This window comes from Lineus longissimus, chromosome 3, assembly GCF_910592395.1.
Source record: "Lineus longissimus chromosome 3, tnLinLong1.2, whole genome shotgun sequence".
NCBI lineage: Eukaryota > Metazoa > Nemertea > Pilidiophora > Heteronemertea > Lineidae > Lineus > Lineus longissimus.
The window spans coordinates 2,383,246-2,404,097 of record NC_088310.1 but is presented as its reverse complement, the minus strand read 5'-3'; the positions used below and the strand labels follow the sequence as shown (position 1 = coordinate 2,404,097).

General features: G+C 42.1%; 5 protein-coding genes across 7 annotated transcripts; 1 reads left to right on the top strand and 4 right to left on the bottom strand.

Moving 5' to 3' along the window:
* Nucleotides 1-524: 524 nt before the first annotated feature.
* On the bottom strand, nucleotides 525-3,383 carry LOC135485354 (WD repeat-containing protein 25-like). Of its 2 annotated transcripts, none has more exons than XM_064767264.1 (4): nucleotides 2,076-3,383; nucleotides 1,693-1,830; nucleotides 1,349-1,489; nucleotides 525-1,000 (listed from the first exon to the last, which is right to left on the bottom strand). In XM_064767264.1, exons 1-4 carry the CDS (start codon nucleotides 3,294-3,296, stop codon nucleotides 779-781), a joined length of 1,722 nt encoding a protein of 573 aa, XP_064623334.1. In that variant the 5' UTR covers nucleotides 3,297-3,383; the 3' UTR covers nucleotides 525-778. The 2 variants fall into 2 exon arrangements, with proteins under 2 accessions (XP_064623334.1, XP_064623335.1); XM_064767265.1 differs by having other exon boundaries at nucleotides 848-1,000; nucleotides 1,423-1,489.
* Nucleotides 3,384-3,529: 146 nt separating this feature from the next.
* LOC135485355 (tryptophan--tRNA ligase, cytoplasmic-like) lies at nucleotides 3,530-8,572 on the top strand. The gene is made up of 8 exons (XM_064767266.1): nucleotides 3,530-3,698; nucleotides 4,117-4,225; nucleotides 4,375-4,494; nucleotides 4,615-4,797; nucleotides 5,024-5,237; nucleotides 5,427-5,600; nucleotides 5,805-5,945; nucleotides 6,105-8,572. The coding sequence occupies exons 1-8, from the start codon at nucleotides 3,536-3,538 to the stop codon at nucleotides 6,261-6,263; spliced, it is 1,263 nt and encodes a 420-aa protein (XP_064623336.1). The 5' UTR covers nucleotides 3,530-3,535; the 3' UTR covers nucleotides 6,264-8,572.
* Nucleotides 8,573-8,592: 20 nt separating this feature from the next.
* On the bottom strand, nucleotides 8,593-10,641 carry LOC135485356 (uncharacterized). Of its 2 annotated transcripts, XM_064767268.1 has the most exons (4): nucleotides 10,521-10,641; nucleotides 9,928-10,226; nucleotides 9,396-9,615; nucleotides 8,593-8,837 (listed from the first exon to the last, which is right to left on the bottom strand). In XM_064767268.1, exons 1-4 carry the CDS (start codon nucleotides 10,528-10,530, stop codon nucleotides 8,593-8,595), a joined length of 774 nt encoding a protein of 257 aa, XP_064623338.1. In that variant the 5' UTR covers nucleotides 10,531-10,641. The 2 variants fall into 2 exon arrangements, with proteins under 2 accessions (XP_064623338.1, XP_064623337.1); XM_064767267.1 differs by lacking the exon at nucleotides 10,521-10,641 and having other exon boundaries at nucleotides 9,928-10,472.
* Nucleotides 10,642-13,192: 2,551 nt separating this feature from the next.
* Nucleotides 13,193-16,320, bottom strand: LOC135485069 (uncharacterized). Its single transcript, XM_064766798.1, has 3 exons — nucleotides 15,618-16,320; nucleotides 15,089-15,305; nucleotides 13,193-14,529 (listed from the first exon to the last, which is right to left on the bottom strand). Exons 1-3 carry the CDS (start codon nucleotides 15,987-15,989, stop codon nucleotides 14,285-14,287), a joined length of 834 nt encoding a protein of 277 aa, XP_064622868.1. The 5' UTR covers nucleotides 15,990-16,320; the 3' UTR covers nucleotides 13,193-14,284.
* Nucleotides 16,321-16,881: 561 nt separating this feature from the next.
* On the bottom strand, nucleotides 16,882-18,446 carry LOC135484580 (uncharacterized). The gene is made up of 3 exons (XM_064766204.1): nucleotides 18,221-18,446; nucleotides 17,694-17,910; nucleotides 16,882-17,135 (listed from the first exon to the last, which is right to left on the bottom strand). Exons 1-3 carry the CDS (start codon nucleotides 18,416-18,418, stop codon nucleotides 16,882-16,884), a joined length of 669 nt encoding a protein of 222 aa, XP_064622274.1. The 5' UTR covers nucleotides 18,419-18,446.
* Nucleotides 18,447-20,852: the final 2,406 nt, after the last annotated feature.

Sequence of the window (20,852 nt, the reverse complement as noted above, 5' to 3'; positions counted from 1 at the left end):
ATTATGGGGAATCCCTGAATATTTCAAGGGTTCTGCTTCTTAGGCGATTCTATCTCACTGTGTTTTTGAAGACAGGCCCAAGCACCCAAGAGGGCAACTCAATTCGCCTTACTTGACAACTCAAGCAACATGAGGCATGAGGACCTATCTGGCCCCGGTAGAGCTTCAATCTTACTGTCTTCTTGAAGACAGATTCAAGTTCCCTACTTGGCAACTCAAGTAGCCTGCTTGAAGTAGCTCAGATACCTCAAGTATGTGGTGTACCTAGTACACGTCACGAACCTGAGACACATCAGTACCCTCTTGCCTCATGGTACCTCCTAAGGTCTGCAACAGGTTCATAGTTTCAAGGGTCTTGATGCTGTCCCAGGTACAAAACTTCAAATCAAAAGGAAGGTCTGTTCCACAAATTCTACTCCTTTCATCTAGTGAGAATTTCAATGAGAAATAAGGATGAAAGAAATTGGTTGAATGATGAGAATCTTTATTTTGCATAAAAATTGATAATTGTTGATAATTGGACGGAAATACACACTTGCCTTCGGAATCTGGCATATTTTTTTAATTGAAGTGAGGTTTACCACAAGGCCATGAGATTCTTGTCTCTTTACACTACAAAATATGTTTACTGCAGCAGGTACAGTTGAATACTTCAAAGTCCAGAATTTCAGCCGGCCTCTTCCTCAGGCTATAGAGCACCCACAAACAGTACTCCAAAGTGTTTGACAACACCGAATGATGGGCTACATCCAAACAGTCACCGACTCTAGATGACCTCTCATTGCCATAGGCTTATTTGAGCACTCCACGAACAGCACGCCACAGTGTTTGACAACACTGGGTGATAGGCCACATCCAAACAGTCACTCAATCCGGTGTCTAGTCTTTTCATGACTTTAGTAGTGTAGTAGTCGTAACACATCAATTTTCCATCCGAACTACCACTGATGATGATCTTCCCATCTGGACTTTTGTCGCAACCGATATTATAGCCAAGCACCTTAAACAAATGATTGGTACCGTAGTTAGACATGTTGAAGCAATGATAGAACTAGTAGTTAGGAAGTCACAAAGCAAAATGGGAAGAACCACTCCTGAGGACATCAGGGCTTCTCAGTGCTCAAATTCTGTTTCTGCATGCTAACATTCTGTGTGCGGAGAGGACAAAGGTGGGGGTCCTATAGTGATTTCAACATCAGAGATTTCATACAAGATTCTGCATATTGCTGTTTGATGCTATTTAACAGAGACTTAGATTTCTGTCGGATAGCCAGACTGAACTGTTTTAAGGATTATCGTCACTGCATCACTTGGACTACACATCCCAGATATAAGCCAGTTCACCTACCGTATGGCCCTCAAATCGTTTACACTTATTCATTTTGTATGGTCGCTCTGTCGAGAATGATGCCAGGTAGTTACCATTTGTCTGGACTAAGAATGATCTGTCCTCTGGATGATACAGCAAGCGGATACATGTGTACCTCTCCTAAACAAATGGATAAAGAATGATTAAATGTGACATGTAATACTTTGATGAATTCCTTGTAGCTTACAAAGAGCACCACTGAACTCTGTGTCTCTATAGCAGAACTTTCTAGGTCAGCAGACTGCATTCCCAAAAACAAACAGAATGTCTACCCTGCATCTCAAATATTCCAAATGCAGAAGAACAAGATTATAATAGACCACCTGGTAAACTTGGTTTGATAGGACCACTGTTGTTCTGAAGTCCCAGGCCATGATGTTCCGATCTGCCGAGTCTCTGGTCACAATATCACCTGTGCTGATCAACTCTGCCCCATTGTTGATGAAGAGAACATCTTGCACCTGGAGACAATTTGAGAGACAAAAAAACTGGATTACAAGTATGTAATACTGGGTGAATTTAAGTAGTGCATTGCTTTAGCTGCAGCGGTCTAAACTTGTTTTTGATCGAGATATGATTGTTGTGATTCCAGCTGCACGTGCTGCACACAGTTGTACAAAAATTTCAGTTAAGGCCAACCAACAACTAGGTAAGAAGAGACCAGCACAAGCCAAGCATAGGCCTATGACTGAAGCCTCATATTCACCTGGCCAATATCATCCTTGTACCTGAACTCTTTCACTGGTTGCTGTACATTCGTCCTCATGTCCCAGCAAAGTATCGCATTGCGTGTCCCCGAGACGAAGATGTGGGGCTCCACAGGGTGAACAGCAAGACAAGTCACGAAATCATCATGATCATAACAACGTATCGATATACCCTTCTCAACATCAGAGAAGAAAACTTTTCGGTCGTAACCACAAGAAAGGATTTCCTTGGCCGAGTGAGACCACACAATATCTCTGACACCCTTGGTATGGTGTTTTAAAGTCTGCAGTTCTTCCTCTGGACGTTCTGAGGAAAACAAGTTCCAAATTTTCACTGTAGTATCCATAGACGCTGACACAATTAAGTGACTGTATTCTTTCCTTGAGCACCATCTCAGTCTATTTATTCCACTTCCATGGGCGTTTACTTTAATCACCTCTTTTTTTGGCGGTCTGGAAGGCGGAGAAGAATTCACCAAATGCGGCCCAATTTTGTGGTGAACGTAAAATATTTTCTTAGACACGTATTTGTCGGCAGTAAGCTTCGGAGTAGTCTGTTTGGCCAAATTGTCAGGTTTGCGATATTTTAGGTGAGGACCATGCCCCTCTTCCTTATGTCTCATGTTGTCTCTCATTCTTTTTGAATGAATTTCAGGGTTTCTTCGTCCTCTGGTCTTTATTTCTGTTGGAGTGAAATCATTCCAGTATTTTCCACCAGGGATCCCAACACTACCAAACTGAGTGTCGATCTTTTTTGTTGCAGCCTCTAAAATTTCTTCTGCAAAAGTTTCTGTCGTTTCTTGTCCAGAATCTAAGTCGTCAGAATCTGATGACAAATTGAAGAAATCGTTCTTTGGTTCAGCAGTAATATCAGAATGAGGTTTGCTGCTTGGCAATTGCACAACTTCCACTGGCTCACCTGAGGCAACATTTTCCGGTTTACCGCAATTCTCGGAATTCAAATTACGATTTACTGTTGTCGACACTCCTGCAGCTTCTTCATGACACACTGGTGAAGACATTCTATTTTCACTATTGTGACAAATGTCTTCTGAACATTTGAGTGAATCGACTTTATTCGGACTCGAACTCGGCATGTTCGGTCCTAATTTTCCCCCGAATTCAGAATCAAAATACTTTTTGACCAAAGTAGTACTTTTTTCTCCATCATCAATATCACTTTCAGAGTCAGAAGACCGATACTCAACAAGGCAATTCATTTCAACCCAATTTCATCATCTCATTTCTGAGATTGATGCAATAAATGCGCAGATTTTGAAAGTTGTTGTCAAAAAGCACACATTATGTACATGCATGTACAGCAGCATAGGTCTTCTTCATGGGCGCAGACATCTTGGATTTTCAACCAATCAGCGATTGTGTAACACCGGCTTCTTGAATATAAGCCAATGACATTGGTGTTTACATCAAGAATAGGAAAGCTGATGAAACGTGGAAGATGGCAGAACATATTTCTGAAAACATGGAAAAGGTCGATTTAGACGGAAATGTGCCGAAAACAGACGAAAAAAACCATGTTGGGGATGATGATGATGATTTTGTTGATCCGTGGAATGTAGAGAGCAAATCTGCTAAGGGAATCGATTACGATAAACTAATCAGTGGGTTCTTATTTGTCATTAATGTCCATGAATGTTGAATGGATTGTCCTTCATGACTTGACTCCAGTTTCAGTTTCACTCCAGTGAAATATTTCCGTTTCTCAGCCGCAGGCCAAATCACTGACACAGGACATGATTCATTTAGTGATTTACGTTAGTCATCAGGGCCAGCCAACAAGAGAAATGGATCGGAAATGCCAAAATGGACGATTTCGAAGAAGTTTGTTTGGCCGTTTGGGCATGTCATGTGTTTCACCTGACACTGACAGAGTGACACACGCAAGGTCGCATCAATTCAATGTTGATTGTTATGGTAAAATCCAAGTGTTGATTGATCGCGTTTCGGCTTAATATTTAACAGCTGTGAATGTCGAGACCATAATGTACTCAGATTCAGAAGTTTAGTGTTCTTTTACAGAGAAATTTGGTAGTACAAAGATAGACTCGGAGCTCATTGAGAAGATGGAGAGGGTCACCGGTAAACCTGTACACCACCTGCTGAAGCGAGGCATCTTCTTTTCACACAGGTAAATAATGGTAAATTTATGTAAAAGCAAGATGCAATCCTGTGCTCTAGAAATGCTATCAATCACTGTAGTCAAAATTATGATACCGTATACCGGGTAATGTTCTCTAAGCAGAGAGTTTGCTCAAAATCTTGTTATGTTTCTTTCAGAGAAATGCACAACATCCTGAATTTGTATGAGCAAGGCAAACCGTTCTACCTGTACACTGGCCGAGGACCATCCTCCACATCACTACACATGGGACATCTTATTCCATTCATGTTCACAAAGTAAGTAATATTGGGGGGGGGGGGGGGGGGCAGGGGTAGTCATGACATTATTCAGTGATAAAGCCTTATTATGTCTTAAAGTCTTCACCTTTTTAGAATCTTGTTAATTCTCACTTTCAGATGGCTTCAGGAGACGTTCGACGTTCCCCTTGTCATCCAGTTGACCGACGATGAGAAGTTCCTGTGGAAAGACCTGAAGCTTGAACAGGCCAAGAAACTAGCCTTAGAAAACGCCAAAGATATAATCGCTTGCGGCTTTGATCCTGAGAAAACCTTTATTTTCTCTGATCTTGATTATATTGGGTGAGTCTGAACTCTCTGTGAGTCACATGTTGTCCAATCTCCAGACCATCCTGTGTGACTGCATTAAAGCTTTGATGCCACAGACCGGGTCTCCTCGAAGACAATCATAGAATCTAACTGGGAAATTAGCCAATCAAGTTACTGCTTTGAACAGTGACTGGTAAGTCAATGCCTTGTAAGTTCTGCCCTGCTGACAAATCCTTGAAATTTGTTTTCCCTTCCACAGGCAATCGACAGCATTTTACCAGAACATGGTTCGAGTCCAGAAGTGTGTGACATTCAACCAAGCACGATCGATATTTGGTTTCGGCGACAGTGATTGCATAGGAAAGATTAGTTTTCCTTCAATACAAGCAGCACCAGCATTCAGTAGCTCTTTTCCACAGATCTTTAACGGCAAGAAGGATATACCCTGTCTTATTCCATGCGCTATTGACCAGGTGTGTGATTTTAGTCATGGTTGTTAATGAGAGAAATGCTTAATTGGGCATTTTTGGTCTATGTGTCATATTCAAAATGGGTTGATTTTTGTATTATATTCTATAGAATTTTATTGTCTAACATGTTCTTCTTTTTGTTTGAATCATTCTGACAGTAAAGTTTAAATATTGACGTTGCTTCTAATTCAGGACCCATATTTCCGAATGACAAGAGATGTAGCCCCTCGCCTCAAATATAAGAAGCCAGCATTGATGCACTCGACATTCTTCCCAGCTCTCCAGGGTGCTCAGACCAAAATGAACGCCAGTGATCCAAATTCAGCAGTCTTCATAACGGACACGAATAATCAAATTAAAAATAAGGTAACTAATTTTTCCTCAAAACACCATGGATGCCCATAGGTTCATACTGAGTATCCCCTGCAGTGCCAGCATGTGGATTCATTTGCTTTCCTCTCTACTAGAGCCAGCAGCTTTTATGGTTTAACTACACAAAGACTCAAAAAAATTAAGCTGACTAATTTACCAACGATATGTTATATTGACCATTTGACTAACATTTTCCAGATCAATAAATATGCTTTCTCCGGCGGTGGTATGACTGTTGAGGAACATCGGAAGAATGGTGGTAACTGTGATGTAGATATACCCTATCAGTATCTCACTTTCTTCCTCGAAGATGACGTGAAGCTGGCACAAATAAAAGAGGTAATTATTTCAATTGTCGAGATTTGCTGCCATCAGGGTTCAAGATAAAGTTGACAACCTGTTCTCTGTTTCTTATTCCTGGTATGGCCTCAATAGTAATCGATGCATTGTAGCAGGTGCATTCTTCCAATTTCTAAATCTCAGATGGCTTTATTTCAGGATTATTCTTCGGGAAAGATGCTGACCGGGGAAATCAAGAAAGAGTTGATCACAATACTACAGGACCTTGTATCAGAACACCGAGAAAGACGTACTAAAGTTACAGATGATGTTGTAAAACAGTTCATGACGCCACGAAAACTTAAATTCGATTATTAACAATGGTGACACTTAGGGTATTATTGTAGTTAAGCTGCCTTTGAATGATTGAATAGTAGAGGTGGGTTTGTGAGATGTCTTGGAACCAGGGGCTGTACCATGGTGGGGGCCAAATGATTTGGTGTAACTAAATCATAAGATTGGTTGTTAGTTGGGTTTTCCCGGTGAAGTGTGAGTTAAAATGTTCCTTCTTCACTTGGTCCATTCGAGACCTCCAAATGAATTCACCACAGTCGTTGAGCTGATTAATTAACTATTCTCTCATCCAAAAGGTGGTTTCTCACTTCTATTTAATCAACTTTTTAAATATGATAATTTATTTATTACATTTGCTTGGTGAAGTTCAGGTATTCTAAAACACCTTCTTGCAGTGTTATGTCATTTTCAGGCTTCTTAATTGCATGCTCACTTTAAGTTTATTGTGCCCAAATTTACAGATCGAGAAATAGGTCTTGGGGTCGCATCCATAGCAGCTTGGCACAGAATATGAAAGCAGTCAAAATGACATTTCAGTATCCAACTGGAGCTGTTTTAGAATAGATATTGATACCTCACTGTCGGCATTTGTTGTCTCTCCAAACACTGCTGTGGTGGAGCTGTCTTTGTGAAGAGCCTTGATTTTGGCCTATCTTTGAGCTCCTCCCTCGCAGTGTTTTGTGAGACAAGCAAAGATTCTCGAGTTTAGATCTGATGCCTCTGTTCTATCTCATCATGACATTCTATTCATCATTCTTCATGAAGTACAGCCGTGCCAGTGTGTGTGCATCTCTTTTAGTATACAAGTGGTTATCTGTCTTCACATTTTAGGGCCTCTCAGTTACACCAAATACACATCCTTTAACAGTTTGTGGTCCAAATTAAGGGGGGGGGTCAAAATAGCCCCCTTTTTTCTTTTTTTTAATCCTGGATCATTATTTTTAGGTTGAAATTGTCAAATCTGCTCCAAAACGCTTTTAAATGATGTTGCATATCGAGTTGGTCAAATGATTATTCAAAAAACCCGTTGTTTTGCACAAACAGACATTTTGAAATGACTGTAAAATCCTATTAAAGGAAAGCAGTGTGTCCCAAAAGATCTACAATGTAATTGAGAGGCCTGGTAGAAGCCTTATTGGCAATATTGTACTTGACACTGATTGTATATTTCTTAGTTTTGACTTAATCATAGCAGTTCAAAGTAGATTCTATGTTAAATTTTCAAATGTACAGGTAGGCTATACATGATGAATACACAAGAAAAGCTGATGGTATATGCTGCCTACTAGTAATTTTTGGTTCCGCCATTCATCAAAGATTGGAAATTTGTGATTGAATTTGAAAAGTTCCGAGTGCTTAAATGTGTAGAAACTATTATTTTCCATATTGCTGTTGTTGAGACAGACCTGCAAATTCTATAAATACCAGGTTTCAGCTGAAGGCCACATGAAAAAAATTGATCGTCCCTGCCCAACCCCCGAAAATTGCCCTGACCCCTGTTTTTCAATTCCCCCCAAGTTTTTTAAAAAGGTTAGAAAATGCGCCATTGACTCCCAATCTAAAATATTCGCACCTTCCGAACTTGTCCGAGCAGACCGAGTGCTACCTGGAAACATTTGGATCGATCAATACTATAATCTGAATGGGGCATTGCAAATGCATTTGTGCATCTAAAGTGACAGCTACATTAGTCTTTACAAGGACACAAAAGCACTGCGACAAGATAATTCCAAATCAATCGTACCTATTATATCCCCTTTGTAATAAATGGAAACAAATCATGTGAAAAAACTATGCCTCAGTGGCTAAACATTGTTAATTGATCGTAACAGTAGACGCTTCAGAGGAAATATTTTTTTGGAATTGCAAGTATGTACTTGTACCATTCAGAATGATAATTCATTCTTTTCAGGTTGGGCCGATAATTGTGATCCTCCTCATATGATTGTAAACTTAATGATGTACTCTTACTTGTCGCCAGACCTTTCATGTGAAATATGTGCAATCAAGAAAATCAACAAATAAAACAACATTGGTAAATGTCGAGAAGTTTGGAGTACTTTTGTTCATATATACTTTCACTTTCCTCCTTAGACAAAAAAGTCTCCTAGGAATAACAGCGCCTGAGATCTTCATCATGACATAATCACATCTCGAGTCCTTTGATGGATGTTGGTCAAGTTTCGACTTTCCAGTTTGGCCAAGTTGATGGAGTGTCTTCATGGATGTGACATTGACTGCACTTTTTAAGGTGACATTCCATATCAACAAGTCAAATTCAACAACGGCTCTTGGTTGCCGATTTGTCCTCTGTCGCCGTTGGGACAGACCAAGGTCATAATCTTGTCTTTACTCAAATCATCCAATGTTCATCAACCAAACTTGTGTTCTCTTTGAGTTGGTTGTAGGACAAGTGTGTCTTCACAGCAAAGTACAGCATACAGATGTTGGTAGTCGAGTCGAAGCTGAAGCTATTGCAAGATGCGGTCCTCACACACAGGAAGGAGCATTCGGCTGCAGAGTGAGATACCTGGGAAAGGACTGACTTTGTCAGGATGGTAGACAGTTTGACAAAGTATTGGTCACAGGTACCTGTCCCTGAAACAGCGATAGTTACACCTTAAGTTGATAGATTGAACATATTGCTATGATTAATCGTAGAGGCAAGTCCAATTGTCGCATCTATATGGTAGCTATATAATGTGCCTGTACCAATGGCCTTTCTAACGTGTCACAGGCTGGTGTGTAACAGACAGGCTAAATCCGTGGCGTTGACACAGTCAATGGGTTCATGATAATATTCACTTTGGCGACTTCAGCCCCAACTACGTCAAGATTATTACTGTTGATGTGTTTTGCAACCCAATCTCTGTCAGGGTTGTGACTGTCTTCGCACCCAAATCTCCATCAGATGTTGTGACTATCTTTACAACCCTGAAAAGCCCTGTATATTTGAAAAACGACCTACTCTCTTACAACCATTGGCTACTCCTATAAATCATTAGAGAAATCGGTGGTTGAATAAATGAAAAACAACTATAAAATCCATTGTTAAATCGAAATATGATATATACATTTACTTCAAGGTAAGGTGGGTTTGGTGGTCCAGTTGGTGGTAGTGATGGGGTTGGGCTGGGGTGGGTTGACTTCCCCTACCTTTGAATGGATCACTGACAACAACAGCTCTCAAAGCCACTTTTCTGCAGCCTATGGCGTTGCTTGCAATAGAGACTCTCTTACTCGTGACGAAATAATCGCTGAACGTTCTCTTGATGAAAGTTGGCCAATCCGCCGAAGATATTCCGCTAAGTTCCGTTGCCAACCCGTACGTTCCACTCCCGTCAGTGTGAACACCAATATAATCACCAGTTTGAACCTAGAGGACAGAATGAAATAGTTTGATCTGGGTGCAAACTCTCCATATTGACCCTCATATTTCCCCATGTGGTTGTTCCCCATATTCAACGTTTCTAACACTAGACAGCTCTAGAGAACCATGACGGACACTCAAAGACATTACACCCTTAACACCCACTCGCCGACTTCGGACTGTGACATTACATCTAAATATAAGTGTCGCGAAATGGGTTGTACCGGGGTGGTCGCCCGTGCCAAATCGGGCCCTGTCTCGCGTAATCGGGGAGGGGGCAGGGAGGGTAGAGAGATGACGACAGTAAACACACTTAACCTTGAAGGCAGTTGCGACCAGTATGGTCTTGTTTCCAGCAGTTGTACCGTTGACTTTCGTCGAGTGCACCAAGTCGAGTGTCCCCTGAGCGCCAGCAACGGTCCGGAACACATCCACAAAATAACTGTCGCTGTCAATTCGGTTGTACATTTGCCACCCGATAAGGTATCCTTCCTGAAACTTGTACGATTTCGCCATGAATATGTTGAGGTAACCGCCGGTACCCCACGCTCTACTTTGCTGTTTTGGTTCTATTCCTTGTAACGTCTGCGAGATGCAATTTGATGATGCGTAAAGTCCTGGCGCGACCACGAATAGAAAAAGCAACTTTAACGCAAAAGTAAATTTGAAACGGGACAGATTGGTTGTCATCCCGACTCAGGAAGAGACAGCCCCGCCCGATAGGCCAGGTGTCAATGTAAAATGATATTCCTCTTGATTGCGGCTCGAACAGATTAATAGCAAATCGACAAGGTTATTCAAATCCACTTTGTGAAAAATTTTTTTCTAGCAGCCGTGTATCATATACGCCCTGTATAAAGTGATGCCCGACAAATCACTCTCGTTCAATTATGAAGTTATGATCTACGCACTCGGTCCCATCCACCCAGGTTAAGCACTGCCGAGCCGGGAGGGTTAAATCGGTGGATTGGGTACTTCAGAGAATTACAAAATCAGGTGAACTTTCTACGGAGAAAAACTTTTTAGCGTGTTTATCATATGCTCACTCCAAACACAGAGAACAACTCGCTATCTGCTCAGTCGGAACAAACAACGTCCAAATGCTATATAATCCAAATTGATTTCATTATAAATTCAAATCCTTCCCTGAACAAACCACACAATGATTGACCACGTGGCAAAAGAAGAGTTACATATCCTTCCAATCCGAAGTGGTTACCATGGTTATGTCACCATATACGCCATTAATATAAGTACAAAAAAGAACCCAAGTAAGGAGTCGCGATGAATATTTAGCCCGACACAGTCGACCGACATTTTTATACATTTCATACGTTGTCGAGCATAGAACTATAAATTTGACTACGTTTTTGACACCACTTTTCTGAAACGATATTTGCATGCCAATCCACCGTCGTTGTGCGTAGACCCCCCATTCTTCAAAGGATGAGATTTTAGGACTGATATTCACCGTCGATAAGTCGGCATGGAAATTTCTGACTTCCGATAAGGTGTTGGTCAATCGAGAAAGCGTTCGAGCGCATGTGTTACAGAAAACTACTCGACACATACTTCACGTCACACAACATCAACGTCGAAGTCAGAGACTTTGCTGATCGGCACATCGGACCACATGACAGACACATGGCAGTTGCCGCCAAGAACATGAGAATAGGAAGCTAACGGTCATTTGGCGACGTGACAGGTTATCCATGTGTGGGATCTGCCGCATACTGCTTGCCCCTGGGAATATATATATATACATGTATATATGTTTATTCGTACTACTTTCCGTTGTACAGATAACAAAAAATAAGGTGCAATAAGACAATACAGAGTTGGTTGCAAATACAAGTTTACGATAAGGCAAACAAAGTAAAAGGTAAGACTGAGAGTCGAACCCGAAAACCTCTCATTCTTGGAGATGATCCTGAATAAGTTACATTAGTATCTTGAACTATCACAATAAAACTAACACCAAAAACAATACTCCATCAAATCAACCTGTACACAAAAAGTGAATTATCATGTCTATTTCCTCTTTTGTGAGAATATGATTCCCTGCCTCCCGCATTTCAAGCAATTCCCTAACTTGGATGGCAACCCTATTATGCCCCAATCCACAAATTTCCCTATTGATGTCCCTTAGCATTATACATTCATCAGGCAGCTGATCCCTATTCCAGTTGTACTTTTGTAACACCATAGTTAGACTTTTCCCCACTGATGAGACGCTCCCGGCAAATAATAATCCAACTGTAACCTTTACGAGTGTATTTCCTGTTTTCCGCAGTCCGTTGATGAATTTTACGAACCTTTTCTCCAATTGAGTTTGAACGCTACAGTCCTTTATAATGGCTGGTAACAGGTCATTATGAGTGCGATATGGCAAACACAAAATCTGACGAATACATTTACAGAGCACCACGGGTTTTAGCCTCATCCGCAATTCACTACTTATTCAGTGCCCTTTTATTCAGTTTAAGTTGATCGACAGAACCATCGTTAGCACATTTCGTTAGCCTCGCTGGACAAATTGTTACGCTGTTCCCGCCTTCTCTTTCCTTGTCATCGAAAGCCTTCTGTAAAATCTAGTTTCCACTACCAATGAGCATCCATATACGTCTCAATTCAGAACAAAAGGCTTATTCTGCGTTTTTCTAGATCCCGTTAAATTCTTTTCACTGGCGGTTTTGTTGTGGTTGAGAGACAATTAATAAAAACAAGTATGGATCATATCTACTTCTTACTTGATAGAAACGATAGATTTTTGGATTTAGCGCAAAGGCCTAAATGGTGAATGTTGAATACCTTGCAAATTACAGTAGTTTAAACGCTTAAAGTAATGTGTCGGCCGTGTTCATCTCTCGATGAATGCAACTTGTGATTGAATCCGACGAGTTTAAGTTGGTATCACGGCAGCCGTTTACAGCACTTAAACATTTTCTTTAGAGTATACCTAAAATTCTTTCCGGTGACGCAATAAACATAGAAATTAATAAAGGAATTCACTGTGGAGAGAAAATATGTGTTTCCTAACACGTTATGAAGGAGTCTCATGTCCAATACGTTTTGCTCTTGTGACTGAGATAAACCAGTGACGAGGGCCAAAGTCCAGATGATATTAGCGATGACCTGGGGCATCTCCAGTAGTAAAAACACCACCGAGACTGCCATGACCCGCACTGTGATAGCCTTCGTCTCCCTGGCTCGCTTGCCCTGGTCACTCCCAAGGTTCCCTTGGGCCGACCGCCGCAAAGACCATATCATGACGCTATTCATGACGATAATCATCCCCCACGGAACGAAAACAATCAAAAGATACCATAACCCATAGGTATAGATCGATTCGAAATATGGGTTGAAATTAAGGGGAGTTAATATAGTGACCGGTTTTGGTTGGCCCGGTGAACACGGATCGTACGCGTAGGAAACATCCATGAGAAAAATTTTCGGGAGGTTGTACGCGAACGAAAAGACGCAAAGACACGCGACGGAGATCCGGGCGTTTCTGAAAAATGGCCCTGACCCCTTTTTTTTCAATTCCCCAAAGTTTTTTTTAAAAGTTTAGAAAATGCGCCATTGACTCCCAATCTAAAATATTCGTACCTTCCGAACTTGTCCGAGCAGACCGAGTGCTACCTGGAAACATTTGGATCGATCAATACTATAATCTGAATGGGGCATTTGCAAATCAACGAACTTATTTGTCCGCACACTACTGCCCGATCACTCCGTTCTGAGGCACAGCATCTTCTTATCGAGCGTCCATTCCGGCTGGTAACATTCGGGGCAAGGGCATTCTCAGTGCATGCCCCTCGAATGTGGAACTCACTAGGCCATGACCTGAGGAAAGAAACTGACTCCATCACCTTCCAAAAAAACTTGAAAACTTTCCTCTTCCGCGAGCATTTTGGAGTGTGAGCGCTTTTGAACATTGTATTCAGTGGGAAAGGCGCTATACAAAAGATAATTTCATTCATTCATTCAATCTAAAGTGACGGCTACATTAGTCTTTACCAGGGCACAAAAGCACTGCGGACGAGATAATTCCAAATCAATCGTGCCTATTATATCCCCTTTAAAATAAATGGAAACAAATCATGTGAAAAAACTATGCCTCAGTGGCTAAACATTGTTAATTGATCGTAACAGTCAACGCCTCAGAGGAAATATTTTTTGGAATTGCAAGTATGTACTTGTACCATTCAGAATGATAATTCATTCTTTTCAGGTTGGGCCGATAATTGTGATCCTCCTCATATGATTGTAAACTTAATGATGTACTCTTACTTGTCGCCAGACCTTTCATGTGAAATATGTGCAATCAAGAAAATCAACAAATAAAACAACATTGGTAAATGTCGAGAAGTTTGGAGTACTTTTGTTCATATATACTTTCACTTTCCTCCTTAGACAAAAAAGTCTCCTAGGAATAACAGCGCCTGAGATCTTCATCATGACATAATCACATCTCGAGTCCTTTGATGGATGTTGGTCAAGTTTCGACATTCCAATTTGGCCAAGTTGATGGAGTGTCTTCATGGATGTGACATTGACTGCACTTTTTAAGGTGACATTCCATATCAACAAGTCAAATTCAACAACGGCTCTTGGTTGCCGATTTGTCCTCTGTCGCCGTTGGGACAGACCAAGGTCATAATCTTGTCTTTACTCAAATCATCCAATGTTCATCAACCAAGCTTGTGTTCTCTTTGAGTTGGTTGTAGGACAAGTGTGTCTTCACAGCAAAGTACAGCTTACAGATGTTGGTAGTTGAGTCGAAGCTGAAGCTATTGCAAGATGCGGTCCTCACACACAGGAAGGAGCATTCGGCTGCAGAGTGAGATACCTGGGAAAGGACTGACTTTGTCAGGATGGTAGACAGTTTGACAAAGTATTGGTCACAGGTACCTGTCCCTGAAACAGCGATAGTTACACCTTAAGTTGATAGATTGAACATATTGCTATGATTAATCGTAGAGGCAAGTCCAATTGTCTCATCTATATGGTAGCTATATAATGTGCCTGTACCAATGGCCTTTCTAACGTGTCACAGGCTGGTGTGTAACAGACAGGCTAAATCCGTGGCGTTGACACAGTCAATGGGTTCATGATAATATTCACTTTGGCGACTTCCACCCCAACTACGTCAAGATTATTACTGTTGATATGTTTTGCAACCCAATCTCCGTCAGGGTTGTGACTGTCTTCGCACCCAAATCTCCATCAGATGTTGTGACTATCTTTACAACCCTGAAAAGCCCTAGTATATTTGGAAAACGACCTACTCTCTTACAACCATTGGCTACTCCTATAAATCATTAGAGAAATCGGTGGTTGAATAAATGAAAAACAACTATAAAATCCATTGTTAAATCGAGATATGATATATACATTTACTTCAAGGTAAGGTGGGTTTGGTGGTCCAGTTGGTGGTAGTGATGGGGTTGGGCTGGGGTAGGTTGACTTCCCCTACCTTTGAATGGATCACTGACAACAACAGCTCTCAAAGCCACTTTTCTGCCTATGGCGTTGATTGGAAAAGAGACTCTCTTACTCGTGACGAAATAGTCGCTGAACGTTCTCTTGTTGAAAGTTGGCCAATCCGCCGAAGATATTCCGCTAAGTTCCATTGCCAACCCGAACGTTCCACTCCCGTCAGTGTGAACACCAATATAATCACCAGTTTGAACCTAGAGGACAGAATGAAATAGTTTGATCTGGGTGCAAACTCTCCATATTGACCCTCATATTTCCCCATGTGGTTGTTCCCCATATTCAACGTTTCTAACACTAGACAGCTCTAGAGAACCATGACGGACACTCAAAGACATTACACCCTTAACACCCGCTCGCCGACTTCGGACTGTGACATTACATCTAAATATAAGTGTCGCAAACTGGGTTGTACCGGGGTGGTCGCCCGTGCCAAGTCGGGCCCTGTCTCGCGTAATCGGGGAGGGGGCAGGGAGGGTAGAGAGATGACGACAGTAAACACACTTAACCTTGAAGGCAGTTGCGACCAGTATGGTCTTGTTTCCAGCAGTTGTACCGTTGACTTTCGTCGAGTGCACCAAGTCGAATGTCCCCTGAGCGCCAGCAACGGGCCGGAACACATCCACAAAATAACTGTCGCTGTCAATTCGGTTGTACATTTGCCACCCGATAAGGTATCCTTCCTGAAACGTGTACGATTTCGCCATGAATATGTTGAGGTAACCGCCGGTGCCCCACGCTTCACTTTGCTGTTTTGGTTCTATTCCTTGTAACGTCTGCGAGATGCAATTTGATGATGCGTAAAGTCCTGGCGCGACCACGAATAGAAAAAGCAACTGTAACGCAAAAGTAAATTTGAAACGGGACAGATTGGTTGTCATCCCGACTCAGGAAGAGACAGCCCCGCCCGATAGGCCAGGTGTCAATGTCAAATTATATTCCTCTTGATTGCGGCTCGAACAGATTAATAGCAAATCGACAAGGTTATTCAAATCCACTTTGTGAAAAAAAAATTTCTAGCAGCCGTGTATCATACGCCCTAAAGAGATGTCCGACAAATCACTCTCGTTCAATTATGAAGTTATGATCTACGCACTCGGTCCCATCCACCCAGGTTTAGCACCGCCGAGCCGGGAGGGTTAAATCGCTTGATTGGGTACTTCAGAGAATTACAAAATCAGGTGAACTTTCTACGGAGAAAAACTTTTTAGCGTGTTTATCATCCAAACATAGAGTACAAATCGCTATCTGCTCAGTCGGAACAAACAACGTCCCAATGCTATTTTGTCCACATTGATTTCATTATAAATTCATATCCTTCCCAGAACAAACCACACAATGATTGACCACGTGGCAAAAGAAGAGTTACATATCCTTCCAATCCGAAGTGGTTACCATGGTTATGTCGCCATATACGCCATTAACACAAGTACAAAAAAGAACCCAAGTAAGGAGTCGCGATGAATATTTAGCCCGACACAATCGACCGACATTTTTATACATTTCATACGTTGTCGAGCATAGAACTATAAATTTGACTACTTTTTTGACACCACTTTTCTCAAACGATATTTGCATGCCAATCCACCGTCGTTGTGCGTATATCCATTCTTCAAAGGATGAGATTTTAGGACTGATATTCACCGTCGATAAGTCGGCATGGAAATTTCTGACTTCCGATAAGGTGTTGGTCAATCGAGAAAGCGTTCGAGCGCATGTGTTACAGAAAACTACTCGACACGTACTTCACGTCACACAACATCAACGTCGAAGTCAGAGACTTTGCTGATCGGCACATCGGACCACATGACAGACACATGGCAGTTGCCACATGTAGGACAAGTGTGTCTTCACAGCAAAGTACAGCTTACAGATGTTGGTAGTCGAGTCGAAGCTGAAGCTATTGCAAGATGCGGTCCTCACACACAGGAAGGAGCATTCGGCTGCAGAGTGAGATACCTGGGAAAGGACTGACTTTGTCAGGATGGTAGACAGTTTGACAAAGTATTGGTCACAGGTACCAGTCCCTGAAACAGCGATAGTTACACCTTAAGTTGATAGATTGAACATATTGCTATGATTAATCGTAGAGGCAAGTCCAATTGTCGCATCTATATGGTAGCTATATACTGTGCCTGTACCAATGGCCTTTATAACGTGTCACAGGCTGGTGTGTAACAGACAGGCTAAATCCGTGGCGTTGACACAGTCAATGGGTTCATGATAATATTCACTTTGGCGACTTCCACCCCAACTACGTCAAGATTATTACTGTTGATATGTTTTGCAACCCAATCTCCGTCAGGGTTGTGACTGTCTTCGCACCCAATTCTCAATCAGATGTTGTGACTATCTTTACAACCCTGAAAAGCCCTAGTATATTTGGAAAATGACTTACTCTCTTACAACCATTGGCTACTCCTTTAAATCATTAGAGAAATCGGTGGTTGAATAATGAAAAACAACTATAAAATCCATTGTTATATCGAAATATGATATATACATTTACTTCAAGGTAAGGTGGGTTTGGTGGTCCAGTTGGTGGTAGTGATGGGGTTGGGCTGGGGTAGGTTGACTTCCCCTACCTTTGAATGGATCACTGACAACAACAGCTCTCAAAGCCACTTGTCTGCCTTTGGCGTATCTTGGCAAAGAGACTCTCTTACTCGTGACGAAATAGTCGCTGAACGTTCTCTTGTTGAAAGTTGGCCAATCCGCCGAAGATATTCTGCTAAGTTCCATTGCCAACCCGTACGTTCCACTCCCGTCAGTGTGAACACCAATATAATCACCAGTTTGAACCTAGAAGACAGAATGAAATAGTTTGATCTCGGGTGCAAACTCTCCATATTGACCCTCATATTTCCCCATGTGGTTGTTCCCCATATTCAATGTTTCTAACACTAGACAGCTCTCGAGAACCATGACGGACACTCAAAGACATTACACCCTTAACACCCATTCGCCGACTTCGGACTGTGACATTACATCTAAATATAAGTGTCGCGAACTGGGTTGTACCGGGGTGGTCGCCCGTGCCAAGTCGGGCCCTGTCTCGCGTAATCGGGGAGGGGGCAGGGAGGGTAGAGAGATCACAGTAAACACACTTAACCTTGAAGGCAGTTGCGACCAGTATGGTCTTGTTTCCAGCAGTTGTACCGTTGACTTTCGTCGAGTGCACCAAGTCGAATGTCCCCTGAGCGCCAGCAACGGGCCGAAACACATCCACAAAATAACTGTCGCTGTCAATTCGGTTGTACATTTGCCACCCGATAAGGTATCCTTCCTGAAACGTGTACGATTTCGCCATGAATATGTTGAGGAAACCGTCGGTGCCCCACGCTTCACTTTGCTCTTTTGGTTCTATTCCTTGTAACGTCTGCGAGATGCAATTTGATGATGCGTAAAGTACTGGCGCGACCACGAATAGAAAAGGCAACTTTAACGCAAAAGTAACTTTGAAACGGGACAGATTGGTTGTCATCCCGACGCAGGAAGAGACAGCCCCGCCCGATAGGCCAGGTGTCAATGTAAAATGATATTCCTCTTGATTGCGGCTCGAACAGATTAATAGCAAATCGACAAGGTTATTCAAATCCACTATGTGATAAAATTTTTTTTCTAGCAGCCGTGTATCATATACGCCCGTATAGAGAGATGCCCGACAAATCACTCTCGTTCAATTATGAAGTTATGATCTACGCACTCGGTCCCATCCACCCAGGTTAAGCACTGCCGAGCCGGGAGGGTTAAATCGGTTGATTGGGTACTTCAGAGAATTACAAAATCAGATGAACTTTCTACGGAGAAAAACTTTTTAGCGTGTTTATCATATGCTTACTCCAAACACAGAGCACAAATCGCTATCTGCTCAGTCGGAACAAACAACGTCCCAATGCTATATAGTCCACATTGATTTCATTATAAATTCATATCCGTCCCTGAACAAACCACACAATGATTGACCACGTGGCAAAAGAAGAGTTACATATCCTTCCAATCCGAAGTGGTTACCATGGTTATGTCGCCATATACGCCATTAATACAAGTACAAAAAAGAACCAAGTAAGGAGTCGCGATGAATATTTAGCCCGACACAATCGACCGACATTTTTATACATTTCATACGTTGTCGAGCATAGAACTATAAATTTGACTACTTTTCTGACACCACCTTTCGCAAACAGAAATTTGCATGCCAATCCACCGTCGTTGTGCGTATATCCATTCTTCAAAGGATGAGATTTTAGGACTGATTTTCACCGTCGATAAGTCGGCATGGAAATTTCTGACTTCCGATAAGGTGTTGGTCAATCGAGAAAGCGTTCGAGCGCATGTGTTACAGAAAACTACTCGACACCTACTTCACGTCACACAACATCAACGTCGAAGTCAGAGACTTTGCTGATCGGCACATCGGACCTCATGACAGACTCCTGGCAGTTGCCGCCAAGAACATGAGAATAGGAAGCTAACGGTCATTGGGCGACGTGACAGAATACCCCTGTGTGGGATCTGCCGCATACTGCTTGCCCCTGGGTATGGGGACATTCAACTACAAGAGACCACGGGTTTTAGCCTCATCCGCAATTCACTACTTATTCAGTGCCCTTTTATTCAGTTTAAGTTGATCGACAGAACCATCGTGAGCACATTTCGTTAGCCTCGCTGGACAAATTGTTACGCTGTTCCCGCCTTCTCTTTCCTTGTCATCGAAAGCCTTCTGTAAAATCTAGTTTCCACTACCAATGAGCATCCATATACGTCTCAATTCAGAACAAAAGGCGTATTCTGCGTTTTTCTAGATCCCGTTAAAATCTTTTCACTGGCGGTTTTGTTGTGGTTAAGAGACAATTAATAGGAACAAGCATGGATCATATCTACTTCTTACTTGATAGAAACGATAGATTTTTGGATTTAGCCCCAAGGCCTGAATGGTGGGCTCATGTTGAATACCTTGCAAATTACAGTAGTTTAAACGCTTAAAGCAATGTGTCGGCCGTGTTCATCTCTCGATGAATGCAACTTGTGATTGAATCTGACGAGTTTAAGTTGGTATCACGGCAGCCGTTTACAGCACTTAAACATTTTCTTTAGAGTATACCTAAAATTCTTTCCGGTGACGCAATAAACAAAGAAATTAATAAAGGAATTGACTGTGGAGAGAAAATATGTGTTTCCTAACACGTTATGAAGGAGTCTCATGTCCAATACGTTTTGCTCTTGTGACTGAGCTAAACCAGTGACGAGGGCCAAAGTCCAGATGATATTAGCGATGACCTGGGGCATCTCCAGTAGTAAAAACACCACCGAGACTGCCATAACCCGCACTGTGATAGCCTTCGTCTCCCTGGCTCGCTTGCCCTGGTCACTCCCAAGGTTCCCTTGGGCCGACTGCCGCAAACACCATAACATGACGCTATTCATGACGATAATCATCCCCCACGGAACGAAAACAATCAAAAGATACCATAACCCATAGGTATAGATCGATTCGAAATATGGGTTGAAATTAAGGGGAGTTGATATAGCGACCGGTTTTGGCTGGCCCGGTGATCACGGATCGTACGCGTAGGCAACGTCCTTGAGAAAAATTTTCGGGATCGTTTAACGCGAACGAAAAGACGCAAAGACACGCTACGGAGAACCGGGTGTTTCTGAAAAATGGCCCCGACCCCTTTTTTTTAATTCCCCAAAAGTTTTTTAAAAAGGTTAGAAAAGGCGCGGTTGACTCCCAATCTAAA

What these genes read in the sequence shown, in the direction of transcription:
- LOC135485355 (XM_064767266.1), top strand. Translation starts at nt 3,536, where the DNA reads ATGGCAGAACATATTTCTGAAAACATGGAAAAGGTCGATTTAGACGGA. An exon ending in CGATTACGATAAACTAATCA is followed by an intron (nt 3,699 to 4,116) that starts GTGGGTTCTTAT and finishes GTTCTTTTACAG; the next exon opens with AGAAATTTGGTAGTACAAAG. An exon ending in ATTCCATTCATGTTCACAAA is followed by an intron (nt 4,495 to 4,614) that starts GTAAGTAATATT and finishes TCTCACTTTCAG; the next exon opens with ATGGCTTCAGGAGACGTTCG.
- LOC135485356 (XM_064767267.1), bottom strand. Translation starts at nt 10,299, where the DNA reads ATGACAACCAATCTGTCCCGTTTCAAATTTACTTTTGCGTTAAAGTTG. An exon ending in TGGTCGCAACTGCCTTCAAG is followed by an intron (nt 9,616 to 9,927) that starts GTTAAGTGTGTT and finishes TCTGTCCTCTAG; the next exon opens with GTTCAAACTGGTGATTATAT. An exon ending in TGTCAGTGATCCATTCAAAG is followed by an intron (nt 8,838 to 9,395) that starts GTAGGGGAAGTC and finishes TCGCTGTTTCAG; the next exon opens with GGACAGGTACCTGTGACCAA.
- LOC135485354 (XM_064767264.1), bottom strand. Translation starts at nt 3,296, where the DNA reads ATGAATTGCCTTGTTGAGTATCGGTCTTCTGACTCTGAAAGTGATATT. An exon ending in ACAAGGATGATATTGGCCAG is followed by an intron (nt 1,831 to 2,075) that starts GTGAATATGAGG and finishes AATTGTCTCCAG; the next exon opens with GTGCAAGATGTTCTCTTCAT. An exon ending in TATCAAACCAAGTTTACCAG is followed by an intron (nt 1,490 to 1,692) that starts GTGGTCTATTAT and finishes CCATTTGTTTAG; the next exon opens with GAGAGGTACACATGTATCCG.
- LOC135484580 (XM_064766204.1), bottom strand. Translation starts at nt 18,418, where the DNA reads ATGGCGAAATCGTACACGTTTCAGGAAGGATACCTTATCGGGTGGCAA. An exon ending in TGGTCGCAACTGCCTTCAAG is followed by an intron (nt 17,911 to 18,220) that starts GTTAAGTGTGTT and finishes TCTGTCTTCTAG; the next exon opens with GTTCAAACTGGTGATTATAT. An exon ending in TGTCAGTGATCCATTCAAAG is followed by an intron (nt 17,136 to 17,693) that starts GTAGGGGAAGTC and finishes TCGCTGTTTCAG; the next exon opens with GGACTGGTACCTGTGACCAA.
- LOC135485069 (XM_064766798.1), bottom strand. Translation starts at nt 15,989, where the DNA reads ATGACAACCAATCTGTCCCGTTTCAAATTTACTTTTGCGTTACAGTTG. An exon ending in TGGTCGCAACTGCCTTCAAG is followed by an intron (nt 15,306 to 15,617) that starts GTTAAGTGTGTT and finishes TCTGTCCTCTAG; the next exon opens with GTTCAAACTGGTGATTATAT. An exon ending in TGTCAGTGATCCATTCAAAG is followed by an intron (nt 14,530 to 15,088) that starts GTAGGGGAAGTC and finishes TCGCTGTTTCAG; the next exon opens with GGACAGGTACCTGTGACCAA.